At 36.2% G+C, this 26,478-nt stretch overlaps 1 protein-coding gene across 7 annotated transcripts in view; it reads left to right on the top strand.

Moving 5' to 3' along the window:
• EPHA6 (EPH receptor A6) overlaps positions 1-26,478 on the top strand; it is a 930,448-nt gene that overhangs the window by 403,249 nt on the left and 500,721 nt on the right. For 5 of the 7 annotated variants that reach the window (XM_005548367.5, XM_045385336.3, XM_015446572.4 and 2 more), the window contains 2 exons: positions 8,005-8,160; positions 26,018-26,353. In XM_005548367.5, the coding sequence (XP_005548424.3) occupies positions 8,005-8,160; positions 26,018-26,353 (492 nt within the window). The remainder of the gene's footprint in view (positions 1-8,004; positions 8,161-26,017; positions 26,354-26,478) is intronic. The other 2 variants (XM_065539279.2, XM_045385337.3) reach the window with 1 other exon arrangement.

The raw sequence follows: 26,478 nt of genomic DNA, 5'->3' as shown, positions 1-26,478 counted from the left end.
CTGTGATCACGCCACTGCACTGTAGCCTGAATGAAACAGTGAGACCCAATCTTGAAAAAAAAAAATATAAAGTCATTCTTAGCTCTCAGTCTGTGTATTAGTCCATTTTCTTTCTTTCTTTTTCTTTCTTTCTTTCTTTCTTTCTTTCTTTCTTTCTTTCTTTCTTTCTTTTCTTTTCTTTTTTTTTTTTTTTTTTTGAGATGGAGTCTCACTCTCTTGCCCAGGCTAGAGTGCAGTGGCGTGATCTCGGCTCACTGCAAGCTGCGCCTCCTGGGTTCACGCCATTCTCCTGCCTCAGCCTCCCGAGTAGCTGGGACTACAGGAACCCACCACCACATCTGGCTAATTTTTTTGTATTTTTAGTAGAGACGGGATTTCACTGTGTTAGCCAGGATGATCTCGATCTCCTGACCTCTTGATCCACCTGCCTCAGCCTCCCAAAGTTCTGGGATTAGAGGCATGAGCCACAATGCCCGGCCAGTATTAGTCCATTTTCATACTGCTATAAAGAACTGCCTGAGACAAGGTAATTTATTTAAAGAAAGAGGTTTAATTGACTCACAATTCAGTATGGCTGGGGAATCCTTAGGAAAGTTACAAATATGGCAGAAGGCAAAAGGGAAGCAAGGCACCTTTTTCACAAGACACAATGAAGGAGAAGTGCCTAGCAAAGTAGGAAGAGCCCCTTATAAAACCATCAGATCTTGTGAGAAGTCACTCACTATCATGAGAATAGCATGAGGGAAATCACCCCTATGGTTCAATTAACTCCACCTGGTCTCTCCCTTGACACATAGGGATTATAGGGATTGTAATTCAAGGTGAGACTTGATTGGGGATAAATAGCCTAGCCAAATCATTCTGCCCCTGGCCCCACCCAAATATCATATCCCTTTCACATTATGGTACCAATCATGCCTTCCCAACTGTCCCCCAAAGTCTTAATTCTTTTCAGCATTAACCCAAAATTCAAAGTCCAAATCTCATCTGAGAAAAGGCAAGTCCCTTCATCCTATAAGCCTGTAAAATCAGGAGCAAGTGAATTAGTTTCTAGATACAATAGAGGTACAGACATTGGATAAATGCACCCATTCCAAATGGGAGAAATTTGCCAGAACAAAAGGGCTCCAGGCCTCATGTAAGTCTGAAATCTAGTGTGGCAGTCAAATCTTAAAGCTGCAGAATGATCTCCTTTGACTCCTGTCTCACTTTAGGTCACATTGATGCGAGAGGTGGGCTCCCACAGTCTTGGAAAGTTCTACCCCTGTGGCTTTGCAGGGTACAACCCCACTCCTGGCTGCTTTTATGGGCTGGCATTGAGTGTCTCTGGCTTTTCCAGGCACATGGTGCAGGCTGTCGGTTGCCTACCACTCTGGGGTTTAGTGGATGGTGGCCCTCTTCTCACAGCGCCACTAGGCAGTGCCCAAGTGGAGACTCTGTGTGGGGGCTCAAACCCTACATTTCCCTCTTCATTGCCCTAGTAGACGTTCTCCATGAGGGCTCTGCCCCTGCATCAGACGTCTGCTGTATAATGAAATAGTATTCTAAATGTTAATCCAGGCATTACCATACATCCTCTGAAATCTAGGTAGAAGCTCCCAAGGCTCAATTCTTGTCTTCTGTGCACCTGCAGGCCCAACAGCACATGGAAGCTGCCAATGCTTGGGGATTGCAACCTCTGAAGCAATGGCCCAAGCTGTACCTTGGCCCCTTTTATGCACGGCTGAAGCTGGAGTGACTAGGGTGCAGGGTGCCATGTCCCAAGACTGCACAGAGCAGCTGCGCCCTGGGCCCAGCCCATGAAACCATTTTTTCCCTCCTAGGCCTCCAGACTTGTGATGGGAAGTACTGCCGTGAATATCTCTGAAATGCGCCAGAAATATTTTCTCCATTGTCTTGGCAGTTAACATTCAGCTCCTTGTTAGTTATGCAAATTCCTGCAGCCAGCTTTAATTTCTCCCCAGAAAATGGGTTTTTCTTTTCTATTGTATTATCAGGTTGCAAATTTTCCAAAATTTTTTGCTCTACTTCCCTTTTAAACATAAGTTCTAATTTCAAACTGTCTCTTTGTGAATGTATCAAACTGAATGCTCTTAAGAGCACCCAAGTAACATCTTGAATGCTTTGCTGCTTAGAAATTTCTTCTGCCAGGTACCCTAAATCATCTCTCATGAGTTCAATGTTCCACAGATCTCTAGGACAGGAGCAAAATGCCACCAGTCTCTTTGCTAAAGCATAGCAAGAGTCACCTTTATTCCAGTGCACAATAAGCTCCTTATCTCCATCTGAGCCCACCTCAGCCTTGACTTAATTGTCCATATCACTGTCGGCATTTTGGTCTGAGTCACTCAACAAGCCTTTAGAAGTTCCAAACTTTCCCACATTTTCCTGTCTTCTTCTGAGCCCTCCAAGTCTCTAGAAAGATCCAAACTTCCCCACATCTTCCTGTCTTCTTCAGAGCCCTCCAAACTGTTCCAACTTTTGCCTGTTACCCATTTCCAAAGACGCTTCCACGCTTTTGGTATCTTTATAGCAGTACCCCACTCTCTTTGGTACCAACTTACTGTATTCCATTTTCATACCACTATAAAGAACTGCCCAAGATTGGGTAATTTATAAAGGAAAGAGGTTTGACTGCCAGTTTAACGTGTCTTGAGAAGCCTCAGGAAATTTACAGTCATGGCAGAAGTCAAAGGGGAAGCAAGGGACATTCTTTGCAAGGCAAGAGGAAGGAGAATTGCCTAGAGAAGGGGGAAGAGCCCCTTATAAAACCACCTGATTTTGTGAGAACTCACTCACTATCACAAGGACAGCATGGGAGAAACCACCCCAATGATTCAATTATATCCACCTGGTCTCTCCCTTGACACATGGGGATTATGAGGATTATAATTCAAGATGACATTTGCGTGGGGACACAAAGCCTAACCAACTCAGTCTGTACAAATCAATGCAGTGGTCTGGTTTTGCAAAAAGGCTAAGCTCTTACTATAGACAATAGAGAATAGCATGGCCATACCTGCTATTTAGAAACGTAACTTGCAGAAACTGTGGAGTGGATATGAGCAGGGAGAAAGCAGAGACAGGCAGACCTGAGATGAATGCACTATTCCAAAAGTTGTAGAGATTTAAATAATAAATCTTTATTATTATGGGGGAAAACTTAAAAGTAGAAATTAAAAAGGTAATGCAGGCCGGATGTGGTGGCTTATGCCTGTAATCCCAGCACTTTGGGAGGCCGAGGCAGGCGGATCACGAAATCAGGAGATCGAGACCATCTGGCCAACATGGTGAAACCTCGGCTCTACTAAAAATACAAAACTTAGATGGGCATAGTGGTGCGTGCCTGTAAACCCAACTCAGGAGGCTGAGGCAGGATACTCGCTTGAACCAGGGAGTTGGAGGTTGCGGTGAGCCAAGATCCTGCCACTGCACTCTAGCCTGGTGACAAAGCAATACTCTGTCTCAAGAAAAAAAAAAAAAAAAAGTAATGCATGGTCTATACCCAAATAGATTTTTCTAAAGGACAAAATAATAGAAATCACTTCGTTAGATAACCTGTAGCTTTCCAACGTGATTCTGTAGAATATAGACATATGTTGGAAAACATTCTTATCTTCACTCATTTGTTTCTTGAAAGCAAGAAGTTTACACATCCTATAATATAAACAGAAAAGTAAGGAAGTAGTAGAGAAGGAAGGAATATATAAGAAAGAAATTGAAAAGTTCTCGAGACATAAATACTGATATCCCATTTAAAACCCAATTCTAACAAAATCTAAGACCACTAATTGAATAGATACACAGAATACTTATGCAATTATCTCATGTTAGGTATTAGCATTCACCATTTATTTACCTTCATTCCATTTTTACAGTGTTTATAAAAACTAAAGTCCGGGCACAGTGGCTCATGCCTATAATCCCAGCACTTTGGGAGGCCGGAGTTTGAGACTAGCCTGCTGACATGGTGAAACCCTATCTCTATTGAAATAAAAAAATTAGTCGGACGTGGTGGTGGGTGCCTGTAATCTGAGCTACTCGGGAGGCTAAGGCAGGAGAATTCCTTGATCCTGGGAGCAGAGTTTGCAGTGAGCCGAGATCGCACCACTGCACTCCAGCCTGGACAACAGAGCCAGACTCCTTCTCAAAAAAAAAAAAAAAAAAAAAAACAACCCTGAAACTAAATATGTGCCTGAAATATGGTCAACATTGTGGATACTGTAATATTGAGGGCCCTCTCTGGCTTGTGGCAGTTACACAAAGCTGAGATAACACATGACACAATAGTTGTAATCTAATATGATATGATCTGAGAGGTATATGCTGTATACTATTTATGTGTGCTATGTAAGAGAATGTGAGTGCCTCAACAGTAATTTTCTAACAAGAGAATTCTTTATTTTTAAATGTAATATTATACTAAATGTTAACATCAAAATAGAGAAAAATTGAAGTAACCCAAATATACGTTATGAGTTCAAAATTTTAAGGATTTAAAAGGCAAGTTGATGTATAAAAATATTTGAAATCAGGGACAGTTGAAAGTTGCAGCCCCTATATCCAATTTCATATATAAATCAATTTATATATGTATTTTTTTGCATTAGGAGTAATATCCAAGTTGACATTAACAATAATTTCAAATGGAAAGTTGTTAATATAGCTAGGTCATCTTGCAATATTAGAATAATCATTTTCAGACACAGTTAAATCACTTTCAAGATATTTACTGTCTCTTTTCATCCCTTACCTATAATACATTAAGGAGAAAACATATAAATCTATAGAAAGATGAATTGTGCCATTATCAGACCATGCATTACGTAGATATGCATAATCTTCTACAGGAATTTAATTAGCAGAGTACTCACACACTATCCAGTTCAATTAAACAAGTATGTATTGAGCACCTACATTATGACAAGCACTAAGCACTGGGCAAACCTTCTCTTGTGGTGCTTACAGCCATTAAACAGGTAATTACCAAGGGCTAACTAATGCAGAAAAGGCCTAGGTCCTTTGAGAAACTAAATTTGACCTAAGAAGTCAGAATGGCCCTCTTAAAGCAGTGCGAGCTGAAAGATAAGTGAATCACAGAGTCATTGGGGTTATGAGGAACTGGCAACATACGTGGGTCATGGGGTTGAGATACAGGGAAGAGACTTTTCAACAGAGAAAAAGTCTTAAAGCAGGAGAAAGAGCATGGTAAAACTATAGAAATTAAAGGAGGTCTTTGGCAATTCATTCATTTATTTGCCAAATATGCCTCATTTGAGGGTCTAATAATGCTTAGCACTGTTCTAGACCCTGGAAATGCATTTTAGAAAACAAAACAAAAAAAGATCTCCCTTATTGGAGCATACATTTTACTGTGGAATGATTTAAAAATTAAATGCATCGTGTATCAGATGTGAAGTTCTTTGGAGAGTTCTTATGAAATATTGCAGCAGGGTGTAGCAGGAATCAGGGAAGGCTTCATTAATTTAGTGACATTTGAACAAAGACCTGATATAAAGGAAGGGTTAAACCATCCAGATAGCTGAGTAAGAGCAAGTGTTAAAAAAGCCCGGTTGTGGGAACAAACTTTGGGTGTCCAGGATTCTGCAAAAGGCCAGGGTGGCTAGAGCAAAGTATCTGAAGGAACCAAAGGTAGGAAATGAAAAGCAGGGTCACGGGGGTGGGGAGCAAAACCATGCCGTGCTTGGGAGGCAATTATCAAGGCAACAACTTTTACTCTCCGAGGAAGAGAAAGCCAATGGAAGGCTGTAAGTCCAGTCATAACACAGTCTTATACATGTTTGAAGGAGATCGTCAGCTACTGAATTGACCATAGACTGTAGAAGACCAAAGCCTTAACAGAGAAGGTACAGGAAGGGTATCTTCATCTGAAGTGGTTGGAGAGGTAGGCAGGGCCAAATCCTGGGCAACATTGTAATCCAAGTTAAATATTTTAAACTTTAACATTAATATGGTGAAAAATTATAAAAAAATTTAACTAGAAGAATGTAATGAATAGATTTCTGTGTTTAAAATTGTGCTATCCAGTATGATATTCACTAGCCATGTGAGGTTATTGGGCACTTGAAATGCAGTTAGTTTGAATTAAGATCTGCTAAAGTACATATGGGATTTCAAATACTTTGAGAAAAAAAAATTAAAAATCCAAGGAATGTAAAATATTTCAATGGTTGATTTAATGTTGAAATGATAATATTTTGGATATATTGGGTTAAATAAAATATGTTATTAAAACATAATTTCACCTGTTTCTTTTTCATATTTTAATGTAACTGCTATAAAATTTAAAATTATTTATATGTGTCTCACTTTATATTGCTGTTAGACACAGTATATTTAGAAGATCACTCTGAAGAATGGATTAAAGTAGGCAATAATAGTTGCTGAGAGACTAGTTATTAGACTGTTCTCAAGAACAGTCCGAACATAACTAGCCTATTCTAAGTATCTTAGGAGGTGTTCTAAGCATTTTGAAAAGATTCTAAGAAGTGGAAAATTAACCAAAAATGCATCAGATAAGCAATAATTTAAATTCTTGTTTTAGCTACCAAAGAAAATAAAGAAAAGGTAACAATGTCTTGCGGCACAAAATTAAGTTATAAGCATGCTACTTTATATTCTGAACAATGTCTTTGGCTGAAATTTGCATGGCTGATTAAAAGAAGAAAACAATATGCTTATAATTCTTCTTTATGTGTCTTATGGGTTCTATATATGTACATGTAATAAATATCTTTTATATTGTGGTTCTATGGCATACATATTCCTAATTAATTTTAAATGGTCTTGCTCTACAAAATAACATAAAAAGCCTTTAAAATAATATTTTAAATACCATTGCAAAATATTCAGAATGTAAGCTCCCCATTTAGATTTGTATATTCTCTATAAATTGACTAGTATATTAGAATTTTAAACATTGTTATAGATTAAAGGTATTTATTTAAATTTCAGGTCCAACTTTTTAATTTTTGGCTAATTATTAACAGACCTACCCTGTCAAATATGTTCAGTTATTTTAAACTGCATATTTTAGTAGAAAACAATTATTTTATTGGCAAACTGTATAAGGTAGATTTTTTGAATATTTTATGATACACTGTCTTATAACTGCTGTCATAAGATCACATTTAGTAGTTAAATATTTTTAAACAATACTTCAATTATGAAAGTGTTAGTGATGTTTCTTATATATTATTTATCTATTCTGAATTTTCAAAATTTTAGAACAATATTTTAATGATAGTCTTTTTATTAACTATATACTATTTATATATTAACAAGTTATTGAAGAAACTATTGTTGTGTATTTGTGTACCACCACTCCCGGTCGATGTTGATATTGAATAACCAACCTCTTGATAGTAATTTTACTGTGTGGAATTGATAATTTTGCTTCTTTTGAATTCCTAGATCATTTCTAAAAATATTATTGTAAAAGTAAACATAAACTATCAAAAAAATAGAGTTAAAGCATATACAAAAGAAAATTTAGCCACTAAGAAAGGTGTCAAAGACATACTTTCACCAAATCAGAATTTTCTTCTTGTCTACTCACAAGAACTGAAGGGAAAATAGAATGTAAATACATTTTGAGCAGTGTGATTTAATGTTACTTAATGCCATCTCTGGTAATGATACAAAATCATTTTCCTTACTGTCAGTTATGGGCATCCCCATTCTTAGGTAAGCACTGATATTTTGTGTGCATGTGCCCGTGTGAATGTGTGTGTGTGTGTGTATCTGTGTATGCTTGAGGTATGATTTAAAAAATTAGCAGCCTCAGCTAAAATATGATTGTATTGTGGTTTTATTAACTCTCAGTAACTAATTTCATTTGTTAATCTTAATATATATGACTTCTCTCTATATGTGTAACACTGTACTCTGAGTTCCAATGTGTATATACATTAAAGTATATTGTACATGTACAAGTAAAATAATCCTAGCAATAATAACTAATTTTTTTTTCTCTCTTTACAGCTTGCAGACCAGGATTCTATAAAGCTTTTGCTGGGAACACAAAATGTTCTAAATGCCCTCCACACAGTTTAACATACGTGGAAGCAACTTCTGTCTGTCAGTGTGAAAAGGGTTATTTCCGAGCTGAAAAAGACCCACCTTCTATGGCATGTACCAGTAAGTCTATACATTTTGGATTTGGAAATTCTGTTTCCAACCCTTTTGGTCTCTTTATTCTAAATTTAAAAAATAAGCAAATGTACAAAATCTGGCATTATCCATGCTATTTTCTGTGATAACAGTCAAGGAAAAAGCTTCTCTCTCTACTCAGCATAGTTGCTTTTCAACTCTTTGTAAAGAATGTGTTTACTCCTCAAAATTCATTTTGATTCATGATGTGCAAATGCCAGCCCTGGTTTGAGGCCCTACAAGTTTTCCTTATCCATAATCTGTCCTTAGGAAATTATAGCAGTTGAAGGCTGCATGAGAAGTTGTGAACAAAACTTCTGTTCTTTGCTTCAATCCTTGACCATTTTAAAGCACATCAATTTAGGACCATATAGTTAACGTGTGAGGGAGATTCTAGAGGAAACTTTAAAAGTCATTGTGTTATTGTTATGTAGAAAAGTTTGCCGGGCGCGGTGGCTCACGCCTGTAATCCCAGCACTTTGGGAGGCCGAGGCGGGCGGATCACAAGGTCAGGAGATCGAGACCACGGTGAAACCCCGTCTCTACTAAAAATACAAAAAATTAGCCGGGCGCGGTTGTGGGCGCCTGTAGTCCCAGCTACTCGGGAGGCTGAGGCAGGAGAATGGCGTGAACCCGGGAGGCGGAGCTTGCAGTGAGCCGAGATCGCGCCACTGCACTCCAGCCTGGGCGACAGAGCGAGACTCCGTCTCAAAAAAAAAAAAAAAAAAAAAGAAAAGTTCAAGTTTCCTTGACATTTATCTATAAAGGCAGGTATTTTTGAGTTTTTCCACATTTCACCTCTTACTTTCTCTCCAATATTTTTGGTTAGAAGCAATGGAATGTTAAATCTAAATGTGAAGGTCATTTTAATGTATACACCAATAATTTTAAATGAATTGTATTCTTCTATTATTAAAATATTGTAAAATACTTGTACATTAAAAAATAAAAGTGAATATATTAATATATTGCTAAACTATGCAAAAGTAAAATATCACCCCTTAGATTGCTTTAAAATCTTGTTAAATATGTTAACATAAAAACACAATATATAAATTTAGAAAAAGGTAGAGGAGACTTTATTTTTTAGAGACAGAGTTTTGCTCTTGTAGTCCAGGCTGGAGTGCAGTGGCATGATCCCGTCTCACTGCAGCCTCTGCCTCCTGGGTTCAAGCGATTCTCCTGCCTCAGCCTCCCAAGTAGCTGGGACTACAGGCATATGCCACCACGTTAATTTTCGTATTTTTAGTAGAGATGGGGTTTCACCATGTTGGCCAGGCTGGTCTCGAACTCCTGACCTCAGGTGATCTACCTGCCTGGGCCTCCCAAAGTGTTGGGATTACAGGCATGAGTCACCGCCCCTGGCCGAAACTATTTTTTATAAAGAGTTACAGCTTGCAAGGTGGCCATCCTGCAGGCTGGGAAACATAGCCTCTGACCAAGACATGCACTTTGAGGGTGGTAAGAATGACAGGGATTTATGCTGAATGAGGTGGTCAAAGACACATATTAAATAAGCTATAGGAGTCATGAAATTTATGAAAGCAGAAACATGCACATGTGCAACTGAACTTCATGCCTCAGCATGGGACTCATGTACAAAAAATGGCCATGTTAGCACAATCCAAGGGTGGAGTTTTCAGCCCTCTGATGTCAAAAGGTGAAGCAGATGACATAGAAATCCTCACTGAGCATACTCTGGACTGGCCAGAACTACTCCGTGGTTGGTGGTCTCTTATCAGGAAGGAATGCTGGTTAGTTGTTATGTCTAAACAGAAAGGGAGGAGCAGCATCAGATAGTTAGTTGATATCAGCAGTGGAGTGGGTCTTTAAAAAGGGCTGGCTTCTGTTTTACCCTTAGGGAAGAAAGATTAATGGTAGTGAAGGAGGGAAGTGTGTCCAGCCTCCCATCTCGTCATCATAGTCGGGATCTCAGTTTTAAGGTTTCTCTGGGGTAAGCTTGGCCATGAGGGCGTCTGTTCAGTAGGTTGGGGTATTTAGATTTTATTTAATTTTTATTTTTATAACAATAGTTTTTGGGGAACAGGTGGTGTTTGGTTTCATGGGGGAAGTTCTTTAGTGGTGATTTCTGAGATTTTGGTGCACCCATCGCTCGAGCAGTGTACACGGTACTCAATGTGTACTCTTTTATCACTCACTACCCTCCCATCCTTCCCCACTCAGTTCCCAAAGTCCATTATATCATTCTTATGTTGTTAGTCCTCATACCTTAGCCACCAGTTATGTGAGAACATGTGATGTTTGGTTTTCCATTCCTGAATTACTTCACTTAGAATAATGGTCTCCAACTCCAGATTGCTGCAAATACCATTATTTTGTTCCTTTTCATTGCTGAGTAGCATTCTATACACACACACACACACACACATATAATGTAAATGTGATATAAATGTTATATATATATATATATATATGTCACATTTTCTTTATCCGCTTATTAGTTGATGGGCATTTGAACTGGTTCCATATTGTTTTGCAATCGCAAATTGTGGTGCTATAAACATGCATGTGCAAGTGTCAAATAATGACATCTTTTCCTCTGGGTAGATAGATACCCCGTAGTGGGATTGTTGGATCAAGTGGTAGTTCTCCTTTTAGTTCCTTAAGGAATCTCCATACTGTTATCCATGGTGGTTGTACTAGTTTACATTCCCACCAGCAGTATAAATGTTCGCTTTTCACCACATCCACACCAACATTTATGATTCATTTCTTAATTATGGCCATTCTTGCAGGAGTAAGGTGGTATTGCATTGTGGTTTTGATTTGCATTTCCTTGATAATTAGTGATATTGAGTATTTTTTCATGTTTGTTGGCAGTTTGTACATCTTCTTTTGAGAATTGTCTATTCATGTCCTTTGCCCACTTTTTGATGGGATTGTTTGTTTTTCTTCTTGCTGATTTGTTTGAGTTCCTTGTAGATTGAGTTCCTTTGTCGGATGCATAGTTTGCAAATATTTCCTCCCACTGTGTGGGTTGTCCATTAACTCTGCTGATTATTTCTTTTGCTGTGTGAAAGCTTTTTAGTTTACTTAGGTCCTATCTATTTGTCTTTGTTTTTGTTGCATTTGCTTTTGTGTTCTTAGTCATGAACTCTTTGCATAAGCCAATGTCGAGAAGAGTTTTTCTGATGTTATCTTCTAGAATTTTTATGGTTTCAGAACTTAGATTTAAGTCTTTGATCTCTATTGATTTGATTTTTGTATAAGGTGAGAGATGAGGATCCAGTCTCGTTCTTCTACGTGTGGCTTGCCAATTGTCCCAGCACCATTTGTTGAATAGGGTGTGCTTTCTCCACTTTATGTTTTTGTTTGCTTTTATTTTTATTTATCAGTTGCATACGTCAGATATTAAGGTGAACATTTGCCCTTCCTGGTGATGAATTGGTAACAAAATTTTGGTTATTTTATTTACTTCCATAGAATCAAAACTAGACTTACGTAATGTCACATATTTCTTAGAGGCATTTCTTAGAGATGTCTCAATTTTTTAAACTTAACAAATGCAGTTCATAGATTTGTCTGTATGACTATAGACGTCCTTATAAAATATTTTTATGGAACACATTTAATAAAAATGTAATACATTCATTGTTGCTATTCATTAGTAGATGTAATTTTGGCTTTCTGATTGTAAATGCTAAGTGGCTGCTTTCTTCGGAAAATTACAGCCTAGAAAATTACTACTTAGGTATTTCTTTTTCCTGTGAACATATTTTAAATTTATAAATAGCAAAATAAAACTTCTGAATATAATTTCTCACTTATAGAAAAAAGTTTTTAGCAGACAAATCTTCCTGTTACTATACATGTAATCTTTCTTGCATGGTTACTAAATAGTATTATATATATTATGGACAACATACTACAGCTTAGATAGTTGGTAGTATTTCCAATAGTTACAGTCCTGTCAGGCAAGTATCCCTCAAAACCTATGTAGGAAACTGAATGGCGCTTTTAAGTGATAGAGGAAAATCTCTTTTTATTTTCTTAGGAGGCTATAAGTAAAAAATTGGTAAATTGACGAAATAAGTTCCCATCAATGGAACCCTTTAGTAAAGTAGTGTACTCAATAATTGAGAAGGCTTAGAGTTATTCAGCATGACAACCTAGTCAAAGGAAAATAAAGATGGGCTACAACAAGGTCTATGAATGTGATAAGCTTGTCAGTCATTTTTGAATCAGATATGTGTATTTTTCCACTTATCATTTTATGTCACTTGAATTTGCTTTCATTTCTAATTTCCCTTTTTAATGCTTTGCTATTATAAATTATATTTCAGAAATGCTAGCCTACCTTTTTTATACAAAGTAGAAGCAAAGAAAGGTTTAATTCTGTCATTGGCTGGGCAGAATTTTAGACAGGGAACAGCATGCCATTGTTGCTATAGGGCAGGAAAAATAATTTTCCTTCTACCCTTCATAGTTCTTAGTTGAGACAGACTCCAGTAACAGAAGAGATTAGCAAGAGAAAAGCAAACAGTAATTTACTAACATGTACCTCATGTATACATTGGACATACCTAGGGAATGAGTAAATCTCAAAGAGGTAGCTTTGAGTTTAGGTTAAAATACCATCTTCAGCTGCAGCAAAGAAAGAAGAGTTTTGGACAGGGGAGCAGTAATGGGGAGGTAAAATCACAGTAAACCAGGATAAGATTTGTTATGTTGATTTAAGTCAGTGCCTTCTTCATGGATAAGAGTTTCTGGTGACTTAGTGATCCTTCTATTCCTGAGAAGACAGGGAGATACACTTACAAATGGAGATTTCCTTTGTAGATATAAATTTTCCATAGAAAAGGGTCCTTTCTACTTTGTTTTCTGAACTTCTACTGTGTCTGCAGTTTGTCAAATAAATTGACTCAAAATAATCCTTATGCCAAAGGGGCATATTTTTGAGTGGTGTATTCTGGTCTCCTATAGCTGTATTTTAGGGTGGCATATTCTGGTCTTCTCCAGTCATATTTTGGAGGGCATAATTTGATCTCCTACATTGTTACCAGTGATCAAAAGAGAGAACCCCCAAAGAAAAGTGAAATATAGAGCTTTAGTCAAGTTTTCCTAGTCCAGACACAGGAAACTTTCTTCTCAATGCTTCTCTCTGCTACTTCTTTAAGAGCTTACTTACTTTGTTTGGCAAAGACTCAGCTTAGTGCTGAGTTCACTATCTTTTAAAGCCAGATTTTCTCAGAGTGAATCTTGGTGATGTAGGAGCAAAGGGAAAGCTAATCTTTCTCCCTCTCCTAATGTTTACTAATATGAACTTACAATAAAATGCATAGAAATGTATTAATGTGTATAAGCATGGGGGGCATATAAAACGAGACTTGTAGAAGGTCCAGATGGTGAGGTTTATATACCCTCTTTGCAGGGGAAAGGAAATGGGGCATGTAGACAATGGAGGGATAGTAAGTGATTTTTAGGAGAAATGAGTGTACCCAAGGAACAATGGCCTGGGAGAAAGTTCCTCTGAGTTCTGAGGGAGGTGGTGAAGAACGTGAAGGGTGGAGCTTTAGTGTGAAGAAAAATGGTGTTATTATGCAGGTAAAGTATCTCAGGTAATCCCTAGGAGCTGCTTTCAGAAGAATAGATGAAATGTCTTTCTGGGTTTGGTAATGACTTATAGTCGTTTCTTTTTTCCAGTGGTTAATTTTTCCTGGTTGTTTGACAAGATTCCTAGGGAAGGACTTTTAAGACAATGCATTTCTTCTGGATGAAGTTCCCTTAAACAACAAAAAAAGAAACTTCAGAGAAATCCCCTATGGGTGCCTTGGGAATGAAAGGGGGTCAGAGAGACAGGCTGGTGGGAAAGGTCAGAGAGAGATTTTGGTTCTGAGGTTTATTTCTGAGGCCTTGCAGTTTCCTCTAATTCAAAGCACTCCACATGCCAAAGGACCATATTTTAGTTCTGGACCCCAAAAGCATTTACTAGATATGTAAGGTTGGGCAAAGTATTTAACTTCTCCTAACTCCAGATGTACCATCTGTATTGATAACAACAATACATACCTCATACTGTTGTCATAATGATTTAAATGAGTTAATATTTGAAAAGTGCTAAAAACAGTACCTTGCACATAACCGGTGCTACATAAATGCTTGTTAAATTAAAAAGAAAGCTGTTCTCTTACAATTCATTTTGAAAGAGTGTCTGGTAAGTTAAAATTCAAACTATTAGAAATTTTATGTTGATGCTATTTTGTCAGGTTCGCAGCTTCTATCATTTGTATTCCTGCAAACTAAAAACAACAGTAATAATAATACACCGAATGCCTAAGACCTTTTCACAAAAGATAGTAAGTCCTGCACCGCTAAGCCTGTCATCTGAAACTGTTAGCAGTGGCAAATCTAACAGGCTTGCAGCGACTTGATTCCTGCCTCCTCACAGGAAAGAATTTGGCTGAGGGGCATAAGTCAGTATGAGACCAAGTCAAGTTTTAGAACAGGAGTGAAAGTTTATTAAAATGTTTCAGAGCAGGAAGGAAAGAAAGTACACTTGGAATAGGGCCAAGCAGGCACCTTCACAGATCCAGCTGCCTCATTTGGCCCTTTACTTGAGGTTATATACATTGGTATGGTTCCGGGGTTTCTCTTTCTTCTCCCCTGATTCTTCCCTTGGGGCCGGCTGTCTTCCGGCACAGTGGCCTGCTGGCGCTCGGGAGGGGCCGCATGCGCAGTGTGTTTACTGAAATTGTGCACATGCTCACTGGAGGCATTTTTTCTTACTGAGTGTTCCTAGGGGAAGGTCATATACCAGTCAAACTGCAATTTTGCGTCTTATGCACATGCTTGAGCCCACTTGCCCAATTCCTGAGATCTTATTGGTAAGCGCCTGATCACCAGCTTCAGGTGTTTTCTATCTGTTGGGAGACTGCTGTTGCCTTTCACCAACTGCCGCCAATTATTATTTTCGAAAGATAGTTTAACAGCCACCGGACCATCACCTGGTCTTGCCTGACATTCCTGGGGTGGAGGGCCCTCTCCTGCCCTGTTCATGTCTGCCTACTCTAGCAATATCCGTGAAGTAGTCTGAATCATACTTTGACTAGTACGGAGTGACCCTAGCAGTTATTACAATGTATGCAAAAAAAAGCAAGTACCGTAAACTTCAAAACATTGTGTCTTCTAAAACTTAAAAGATGAGATTTTTGGGGAAGAAGTTCAGAAAAATGACAAGTTAAGAGGTTGTTGAACAATTACACTTAAGAGGTTCATGGTAAGTCCAACAAGATATAGAACTTTTGGGGCCAGGAATTGAATTGAACAAGCAGTCAACCTTTCCTGTTTTTCATTAACCACAAACATTAGCAATATTTTAATAGATATATATTCTCTCCATGCTACATATTGTATTTCTGTGAATTTGCCATTATTTCCTTTATTCTTATGGTGTATTATCTAAGGGTTGGAATTTAGATCATCAGTCATTCCCATCACTCTCTTGGTCAATCTTAACATTTAAAACAGTGCTTTCAGAGAACCTTCTAGGGATTTAAAAGGAAGCATTTTTTGGTTTCAGGGGTAGAGAGAAAAGTAAAATTTTCACGTGTGTGATGAAACCATTTTGAATGTATGATTATACATTGAAGAACTGAAATTGTGGAAATGAGTCACCAAAATATTTGGCCAGTAAATTGCCTAATAGGTAAAAATTTCATAGATAGGTATAGGAGGTAATCATATAAATAATAAGATTTTAAGGATGCTAAGAAGCCAAGTTCCTTAGTGCTTTTCTCAAAACAACAACAAACCTAAAACTTTTGTAGTACAACACAGCATGAGATTTTACCATTAAGAGTTTTATAAATTTCTTTGGGTTTATAGAGATGGTGTCTTTTTATTTCATAATCCCAGTTTATTCACATGAAGATTATTAGGTGTCTCAAATGGCTACAGTCTAAAGAAAATTATGTCTCACATTCAAAACTAATCCTTCCAGTTGCTGGGGGGTGATCTGATCTTTCAGTTTTCTGTTGGGCCTGGCTGTTCTTGTTTGTCTCTTCTCCTGACTTTTTGTTTCTACTAACTCCTCCCTCAGAACCTATAGTATATATTCAGATTTCTATTATTAAAAAATGCTCCCAGTTCAATTTTTCTCTCCTCTAAAGCAAATACCTTGGAAAAAGAGTTGTCATTGACTATGTCTACTTTACTCTATTGCATTTAGATGTTCCCATTCACTCTACTGCAAGTAGATTTTGTTTCTACTACTTCTAATAAACTGCATAAGAAAAATTCACCAATGATCTTCACTGACATTTTGTATTAGAAACATTTTTTGTCCTGTTATTCATGACACTTATCTCTGTTGATCATTCTCTTTTTCTTGCAACTCCCTGTTCCCCTTTAATCTAAGACATTGCAATCTCCGTTTCATCCTCCTAATTTTCTGATCATTTTGTTTATCACCATTTATGATTTTTCTTCTTTTGCTCACTTGTTAAATGTTAAATTTTCCCGTGTACTTTGTGTTGTCCTTTTATCTTTTCATATGTTCTCCTTGTCTCCCATAATTTCAAATGCCGCCTGTAGATAGATGATGCCCATATTTTTATCCATATCTCAGTCTTCTCTCCTGAGGTTCAAAGTCTTCTAGACAACTGATTGTGGGATCTGATGACCTGTGTGTCCTATGGAAACCTGCCCGCATCTCTGACCTTGTATTATAGCATACTCCCCTTGATCACCAAACTCCTGGACTTCAAAGATGCTGAACTTGTTTTCATTGTCAGTGCCAGCAGTTTCCTCTACTTGAATTGCTTTCCCTTTTAGGTCTCCTTCCTTAAGTTTTATTTTTGCTATTCAGGATCAAATACCAGCTTTTGGGACAGGCATTTCCTGAGTGCCCCCTCAAAATAAAATTCTTTGCAGTTACTCTTTTTTATGTCATTGTGCTTTCTTTTTTATAGATTATATCATTCTTTGAAAATACTTGCTTTATTTATATACTTGCTTCTGCATTGTCATTCTATCCCCAAGAGACTGCAAGGTACCTGGCATATAGTAGACACTAAGAACCTGGTGAATGAATAACTAATGATTTCAAGCTCAACCTGTGGTAGCCAATATTATTGCTTTCTCCCTCAGACTGCTTATCCAGCCTCGCTTTTGTTTCTGTGTCCTGATGAATCCTCATCAATCCACCCATCCAAGCCATGAAGCTTAAGTCGTAACCCCTACGCCTGACCTCGAAATAGCCTTTTGGTTCTACTTTTTCGCATTTCTTCTATCCATACCTTGTAAATTCCTGGCCTTAACCTTTTAGTTAAGACCCTCAACTTTCCTTTGGGTTAATTTAATAATCTCCTAGCAAGTCTCCTTCCTTTAGTCTTCCATCCTTCCTAAATATCTTCCAAATTATTGGAAAGTATTATTTCTGAAAGAAGAACAATAACAATGAAAAACTTTTATCATATCCCCACTGCTGCTTATAGCCTTTCACATCTACAACCCTTCTTTGACAAAATTATAAGTCAATCTAAGGACATCCAGGGTCCAGGCTTGGTCTGTGTCTCCCTAACCAACTTTAACTTTACCAGGATTTATCAAACGGTCTGGATCTTAATCCAGTTATTCCAGTTATACCAGCTACATACCTGCAAGTTTGGGCTTCCTTGTTCTTCTTTTTGTTGTTGTCATTGTTGTTTTCTTTTTAAAAATTCATTGTGTTTCTTTTGCATAACCTGAAAAATATATTTCAAAAATTAGGAATAAGAAATTTAAAAAGAAATGCTGAATGTTTTATCTAATATTTTAATCTATTTCATATCCTCTTAACTTTCTTTCTCAGGTGACTCATTCACGTATGCTCTGTACTTTAAAGAATGAGCTGTGGAGGACACTCCACACTATCAGTTCTTGATCAGTTAGGGCTGCCTCTGGTTGCCATTTGGAGTACAGGAGATCCTGCTATCTGCCAAGAAGTCTATTATCAGAATAATTGTCCAAGGCTTTTCCAGGCCATAAGGGAAAAATAGTCACTGAGGTTGGAGAAAAAAAGTAGGCAAATAAAAGTTATTTTAAAAGTACTTGTCAAGTAGAAAACACAGAGTAGGAGACGATGGAGAGGAATGAAGTAAGAGTCTAATAGGTGGCTGAGTGAGATGTTAGAAAAAGCAAAATCCCATGGTCTTAGCACTTTTACTTTGATGGTTTTCATGTATTTAAATCAATAGAGAAGTTGTCTTTTAAAGCTGTTGAACAGGTGCTGGCAGATTAACACATTTAACAAACATTTATGTTACCTACTTAGAAAAGTTCAAACATAAAATGTAAGTCATACACATGGGTAATTCTAATGCATACCCTTAGGATTTTGTTTTGTGTTGTTTTGATCATCTAAATATGCAATCAAACAATACCTACAAGTGAAAACATTTTGCTACAACATCCTTCTTAATACACAGGCAAATATCAAGTCTTTGTATTTGATATACAGTGACAATGATTGGGAAGAAAGCATAAAACTTGAATTTACATTTGCTCTAAGGCTAACGGTGTAAAGCATGGTTTCTTTAGTGCTGGAATAATTGGCCACTTGAGAAAATTATTATTCTCTCACTCTTACTCTGCGTAGAGCAAATAGTGGTTGAGATGTAGTTGGAGAAGCATTCTTTCCTCTTTTCAGCTGTTCTAGTCACATCCCTCCTGGGGATGCTCAGGATGCTGACAATCCAAGTATCCCTATTCTGCTGGTTATCTCTTCTTCCCCCGCCATCTCTTTATTTATTTTTTCTCTTTTTCTTGAATGTAAGTTTTGCATGAAGAAAACCATTTTGGCCCCCTCGCTTTTCCATCTCACAACTGAAATGCAAAAGTACAGCTGATTGTTTAGGTGACTCATTGTACAGACAATGTAGCATTCACAATTTTACAGAGCCTAGAAAGGGAGAAATTGCAATGATAGTTTTTTTTTTTTAAACCTCAAGCAAGCTGTTATATTTTAGACTTGACTTATAAAAATTACTTAAATATTCACTTCGTATATTGCAGTGCTCTATTTTTAAAATTAAAATGACCCTTACACTACTGAATAGACACCTATATGTAATGAATGCCCATTTCCCCAATTATAGATTAATGATAGATATCACTCGAGTTTGATGGAGTTACCTAAACACATATACTTTAATTTATATTTCAGCAGAGCTTCTTTTATCAAATAATCTGGGAGAGTTTTCTCTGTAAGAATTACTAAGTGGCCATTCTGCCGATATTGGAGAATCGAGTTACCACTTGTTGCCAGTGTGACTTTATTCCTGACCTCTGCAGTTGAAACTCAGAAAGAATTGTCGCACTCAATATCATCTGTTTGTACAAAACAGATCATTACTAAGAAATCATTCATAATATGAAACACAACATCCATAATTATTGCTACAATGTTATGCATTTTGAGGAAAGTTTATTAATTTGCTTGAATTTATGCATTCATTGTTTTGCTTTTCCCTCTGAAATTATGACAGTGCTTGGACTCTTCATATTTCTCTTTCCATTTGTAATGGATGCTTGTCTAAAGATAATTGACTCAAACATGAAAAAGGCCATATGTCAGTATGCATTATTTTTTCTATGGTATTAGGGAAGCTGGATAATGTTTAACTAAAAAAATCTAAGGCCAGGTCCTCATTATTTTATTTATATTTAAGTGCTCTTTTTCTCATTCATGTGATTATGTTTACTTTAACTATTGATCTGCATATTTATAATGCATTTCTGTAATTATTACAATTAGTTATTCTATGGACTAATTGACGTTTTCTTCCTGCATTGATAAGGATAGTTGATAGCTATCATTTTGGAAATTTCCCAAGCTAAAATTATGTACATGCTCTATGGCATAGAAACTTGAAGATGCAAATGCTTACTTTTCACGTTTTCAAGTGTCTAGAGAACTGTATTTTGAGAAATTTTTACTCTCTCCTAATGGGTAAAGAGATGGTGGCACCTTATTCTCTTATGGCTCTTTATTAGTTAATCTCAGTTTTCATAATATAAACATTCCCGTCTACTTCAAATAATTATCATGTAATATAGATCTGTTCTTACTAGCACTGGGCTCTTATAAAAATTATAATCTTGAATTATCTGCTTTACAATACTTGTCAAAATTTGTACTGTGTGAAATATAATTCTTAGAGAATTGCACAAAACCATGCATTGCATTCATTTCTTTGGTTAAGGCATGTTACCTTTAGTTCAAGCTAGATTAGCAGACTTGTGCCTATGAAAACAAATACTTCAGTGTAATATATACATTATTTGCTAAGTGTCAATCATATGTTCTATAAAATTGGGATATTAATAACCATTTTACAGGGTTATTGTGATGATTGAGTGAAACAAATTATGTGAAATATTAAGTACACCCTTTACAGTTAGCTATATATTTTTCAATACATGCTTACCAGGCATAAACGTTATCAGCTCTGACAGAGGATAGCAAGGAGTTGTCACAAAGGAGGTAACAACTAAATCAGAATACGAAGGGTGAGTAGGAATTTTTCAGAGAGCAAAAGGAGGTAAAGGCAATTCAGGAGCAGTAGTACAAAGGCATTGAGATGCAGCAAAAGGGAACAAGAGGCTAAAGAATGGATGGGGGCGTGGTATGAAGACGCAGACAAAGCTGAGAAGTTTAGGTTTTATTCTGGGAATGAATGGTATTTGGTCTATTAGATTTTTTGTTTGTTTGTTTTCTTTAACTATTAATTTTAAAAATAAAATAACTTCTAAAAGTTATCTAACTCCTGATTGATGGGACTATACAAACATTAATACATAACAAGTTTTGTTTTAGGCATCAATTTAATTACTGAAAGTAGGTGCAATCATATCAAAGATAATCAGAAGCAATCCATTTTGCTATATGGAATGCAAAAGATTTGAAGTGTGCATACTCCTGAATTTTGAGTAATATTTACTTTGAAAACTTAAGTTTCAGTAACTCTTCTGTATATAAAATTATTTACACGCTCTAAGAGCATTATTTAAGGGAGTCTTTTATAGGAAGGTAATAATCAGTTACCAATTTGTATGTTTTGAAAATGTGTATTTGACAATACTTTGAAAACAAAAAATTGTATAAAAATACAGTGGACCCTTGAACAACATGGAGGTTAGGGGCACCAACCCACTCCCCACTTGCCATTGCAAACCTGCATCTAACTTTTGTCTCACCCCGAACTTAACTACTAATAGTCTACTGTTGACCAGAAAGTGTAATGAGAATATAAACAGTTGATTAATACATTTTATATGTTATATATATTATATATTGTATTATTTCAATAAAGTAAGCAAGAGAAAAGAAAATGTTATTAAGAAAATAAAGGAAGATAAAGTGTATTTACTATTTATTAAGTGAAAGTGGATCATGATGAAGGTCTTTGCCCTCATTGTCTTCAGGTTGAGTAAGCTGAGGAGGAGGGGAGGAAGAAGGGCTTGCTCTTTCTGTCTCTGGGGTGGCAGAGGCAGAAAAAGTGGAGGAGGTGAAAGGAGAGGCAGGAGAAGCAGGCACACTTGGTTTAACTTTTGTTGAAAAACATTCTACAATATAAGTAGAGCCATGCAGTTCAAAATCCATGTTGTTCAAGGGTCAACTGTACATTTTCATATTTGTTTGTCAGATTTTCTATCTATAGGCTGAATATGACATAATAGAGTTTTAAAAAATCTAAACAGATAAATACTAGGTGTCATTCTACCGCTAATGAACTGCATAACCTTAATGTAATTATTGTCCTTTTCTGAACCTCATTTCTTCTTCTGAATATACTGATATGGTTCCTTCGTGTGCTGAGGTTGGAGCTCCAGTTTTGTGATTGCCATTCATTTCCAAATAGAAAATATTTAATAAGCAAAACCTATAGATAGAGAAAGAAGTGATTTAGAGAAAGAGAATATGAAATTCCATTTACAGATGCTCCTATTAAATACATTTTTTAAAGATTATATAGGACGGAGATTAGATTAACAATATGGATGTAGATTAAAGATAAAATGAATAGTGAAGATACAAAGGATGAAATGACTTTTAGAGTTTAAAATTTTGTATATATATAGAGAGAGCTGACAACTTATATTTTCAGTGCAATATTAATGCCTGGGGATATGCTTTTTCATCTCTACCTATTTACTTATTTTTCTGTAGTTAATTCTACAGTCTCACTGATACGAAAAAGCATTTACCTAAGCATCTTTAAATGGTTCAATGTGTTCTTTTAATCTTGTCCTTGACCCAGATTAGCATACAACTATTTTTCTCTCATTTGTAAACTAAGAAATATGAATACATTTGTTTTCTGTTAATAAACCATACTACTACATTCTTGGCAGTCATTAAATTAACAAAGGTAGTAACTTAAGAACTGATTAAATATAGCTTAATAGGCAATCGTCTTTCATGACTTGGTATCTTCAGATATTTCGGTGAAATTTTTATTATTCTTAAGATTTTAAAAAGTACCTCTGCAAACTATCACTAGCTATTGACTTAATTGGTAAACAGTCACTCTTCAGCTCATATGAAAAATCCCGCTGTTTGTTTATGGGTTTAACATATTTTTATGATTATAAATGTGAAACATAAATCTCTACCGGTTGATGCAACAACTGAAATATGGCCCTTCAGCTTGTTCTTCTTCTGTATCAGCCTTTATTTAAGTGTGTTCTGCAGAATGCTAGTATTCCTCTAGATGCTCCTTGGAAAAATAAGATTCTATGAACAAATTTTTGGGAAATGTTGGATTCAACAAAGTGAAGCAAATAGGGTTAATTTTGTTTCAGCATCAGTCCACCAAGAATCTTATTTGAGCAACAAACTGATTTTTGTGTGATATTTCGTGGGACTAGAAGTATTGCATAGGACATATTTTGAGAAACACAGTTATGTTTAAAAACAATTTATATTAACAACTTAAATGAAATAAAACAAAACAAAAATCATAGCACACCTGGCCTCTGCTACTCTAAGGGGAAAATTGGGACCTACCGGGACAGATGTTTTTCTGGTAAGGGAGCGACAGCCTTGCTATAAGCATCTCATGAGTTTTACTGGTAGAACACTGTTCCTTTATTCTTTAAAATTATAAAGTAGAAATTCAAATTAAAGCAAAAGAAAAGTGTTTCCTAGTTAAAAAAACTAGTGGAAAAATTGTACAATTTAGGTAGTTTATTATATGATGGACTTGAAAAACAGCTAGTTTCCAATGAGAATAATTGCCTTTTTCTTATGAAGTTAGTCTGGAGGGTGAGGACTGGAGATTGCTTTCTTTCTATGTGAATTACTTGTTTCTTTTAAAAAAATAAAATCTACTTAAGTAAATACCTGAGAGTTTTCAATACAGATGTCTCCAAAAGTGTTATTGCTGCCACGTTGTTTTTTAAATGTGTCACATAATGTTTGTATAATTTATAAATGATAACAAAGCAATCAGGCCACATTCATAAAAGCCCAGTGACACGTAATTTAGTTGAATCTGAGGATTAGAATTAATTGTCTCTCTTTGTTCCAAGTTCTAAATCTTAGTAAATGATTCACTGCATATCATTACAGCTTAATATTTGCATGAAATCACAGTTTAGCTGGCATAATTTAACAGCAATTAAAAAGCTATTTAATCATCATGCAAATTGGTATGAGGACCCTTGAGTAAGAAGGGTGTCAGTCTTCTTTTTTTTTTTTTTTTTTTTTTAAGTATCTCCAGGCGGACAGTTATATACTTGTAGACACCCATAACATAATTGATAACATTCTTCCTAGAATGAAAATATAAGTGAATAATAATTAATGTTTTCCATTATAAATAAAAGACCAACAACATGAATATGTCATTCTGTAAGAAAACATTATTATGATAATGAATCTTTGTCTCTTAGACATAAGTCTATGTTGGAGGTAAAAAGTTACATTTATCCCTGTTCTCTAGTGTATAATCCCCTTCATATTTGCCTTTCTGAAGGTAGACATTTCTGTAAACCCTATGGAACATGAAATGGCATAAAGCAAGGCACCCAGCAACCTTTCAGAAAAATGATTCATTGCATTTCTAGGTGATATACCTATAGGTAGCTGAGGTCCCTTCCTATGGTACATAGAAAACTATCCAGACTTGTTCCAGTGAGCCTAGCAGTCTTGCACTAGCTAGCCTCTTCCTGTTCCTTAAAACTTACTTCATGCATTCTCCCTCTGCAGTCTAGCCACAGTGACTTTCTGCCAGTTCCATGGTTATTTCAAGATCTTTCTGAACAAGAATGGCATACTTTCTATTCCTAATATTTTTCTCACCCCTCTGCATATTCTCCTCACTACCTCCATGAGGCTTTCTCAGAATGTTACCTAAAACAGGGATTCCCCTGATTGCTTTTATTTCAGCACCTGTCCTTCTAATTTTTGTAATTGCACACATTATGATTTGAATTTTAGTCATTTGTTTACATATATCTAGTCACTCCACTAAAATGTAAATAACAAGAAAGAAGGAATAATGTCTACCATGTCTTATCTCTGTAAGCCCAAGATCTAGTACAGTATCTGCCACATAGTAGACACTAAATAAAATATTTAATGAATGAATGGCCGTAGCTTGAAATCCAAAAGGAGCCTATATCAAAACTTGAATTTATTTCTCAGAGGGAATGTTAGGGAGACATTCCTTTCCACTCTCTAAGTAGATTTTCTTGGTAACAGAAATTAGAGAATTGGTTTAGATTTTTTAAAAATGAAGCCCTCAAAAATATGGCATGAATGTTGTTTCCCCAGTCATTTATACAATATATTATTTTTCTAAATATCTGTCATAAGTATAGCCTCTCACAGCATATGGATTCTGTGGTTTTTCATATATAGTACTTAGCGCAGTGTCTGGCACCTAGAAGACATTATAAAACTGAGGCTCGAAGGACTCAGATAAGTATATAGGATTATTCACACAATTTTAAGGAAAGGCTGGAACAATTAAAGGCTATCAAGCACTCTATGCAGTGTGATCTTTGTGGTAAATAATAAGAAGATGCTCATCCCCTCCTTAGGACTGACTTGGTTTTCTAGGTCGTTATGACAAATAGGAGAATGTTGTGGGTCTCTTTTAGGGCCACGCTTAGTTTAAAGGACACACTTACTTGTGTTTAGTAAACTTAATCTAAATGAAAGTCTTGCCATTATTTCTTGTCCATGACCCCTTTTTATCCCTTTCATATAATGCTTTTATCCCATCAAATTGACAAGGACTTAATAAAAGGTTTTTTGTTGCCTTCAATTTTCATTTCTTTTTCCCTTTTTCCAAATCATCTGTTCACCCTAATTTTATGTTCATTTAATCTCAACCTTTGGAAAATGGATTTTTAGTGATTTTCAGAAGCGATGAATGGGGATTTTATCTACATACCAGTTATAGAATGAAGACTGAAAAACTTACCACAATGTGTTTTGTATCTGTATATTACTATTTTTTCAAAATTAAAAAATGGTAATATAACTAATAAAATGTAATTAAAGCTATCACATAATTTAAAATAATTTTATTATATATTTTCAGTCAAGTTTAAAAAGGATAATTACCATATGTTTTACAGATATCCTGATTTTTATATTAAATATTGAAATTCATGCTCCAAAAATTTACGATATAGATCTTCACTCCTCAAGACTCCTTCCTTACTAGAACCAATGAGCTATTTTAACCATGTGATCATTATAGATCCCATTAGAAAAAGAGTTCAAACTAACATAAAAGAGAAACAAGTGTTTGTTGATGAAGTTTTCATTTTAGCACCATAATTCATTGTCCTATACATGTACATTTGTTTTTTAATTGCTTTTCTCTAGGGCCACCTTCAGCTCCTAGGAATGTGGTTTTTAACATCAATGAAACAGCCCTTATTTTGGAATGGAGCCCACCAAGTGACACAGGAGGGAGAAAAGATCTCACATACAGTGTAATCTGTAAGAAATGTGGCTTAGACACCAGCCAGTGTGAGGACTGTGGTGGAGGACTCCGCTTCATCCCAAGACATACAGGCCTGATCAACAATTCCGTGATAGTACTTGACTTTGTGTCTCACGTGAATTACACCTTTGAAATAGAAGCAATGAATGGAGTTTCTGAGTTGAGTTTTTCTCCCAAGCCATTCACAGCTATTACAGTGACCACGGATCAAGATGGTAAGTCCCACTGCTGTTCTCTCAAAACAGACCCATAATTTCTTTTGATGCATAATATCCCTCATGGGCCTATATTTACTGCAGGTGCAATGAAGTCATATACATTATACACTGCAGAGGTAACG

This window comes from Macaca fascicularis, chromosome 2 (assembly GCF_037993035.2).
Source record: "Macaca fascicularis isolate 582-1 chromosome 2, T2T-MFA8v1.1".
Taxonomy (NCBI): domain Eukaryota; kingdom Metazoa; phylum Chordata; class Mammalia; order Primates; family Cercopithecidae; genus Macaca; species Macaca fascicularis.
Note: the sequence above shows the minus strand (reverse complement) of the source record. Positions and strands in the feature narration are given on the sequence as shown.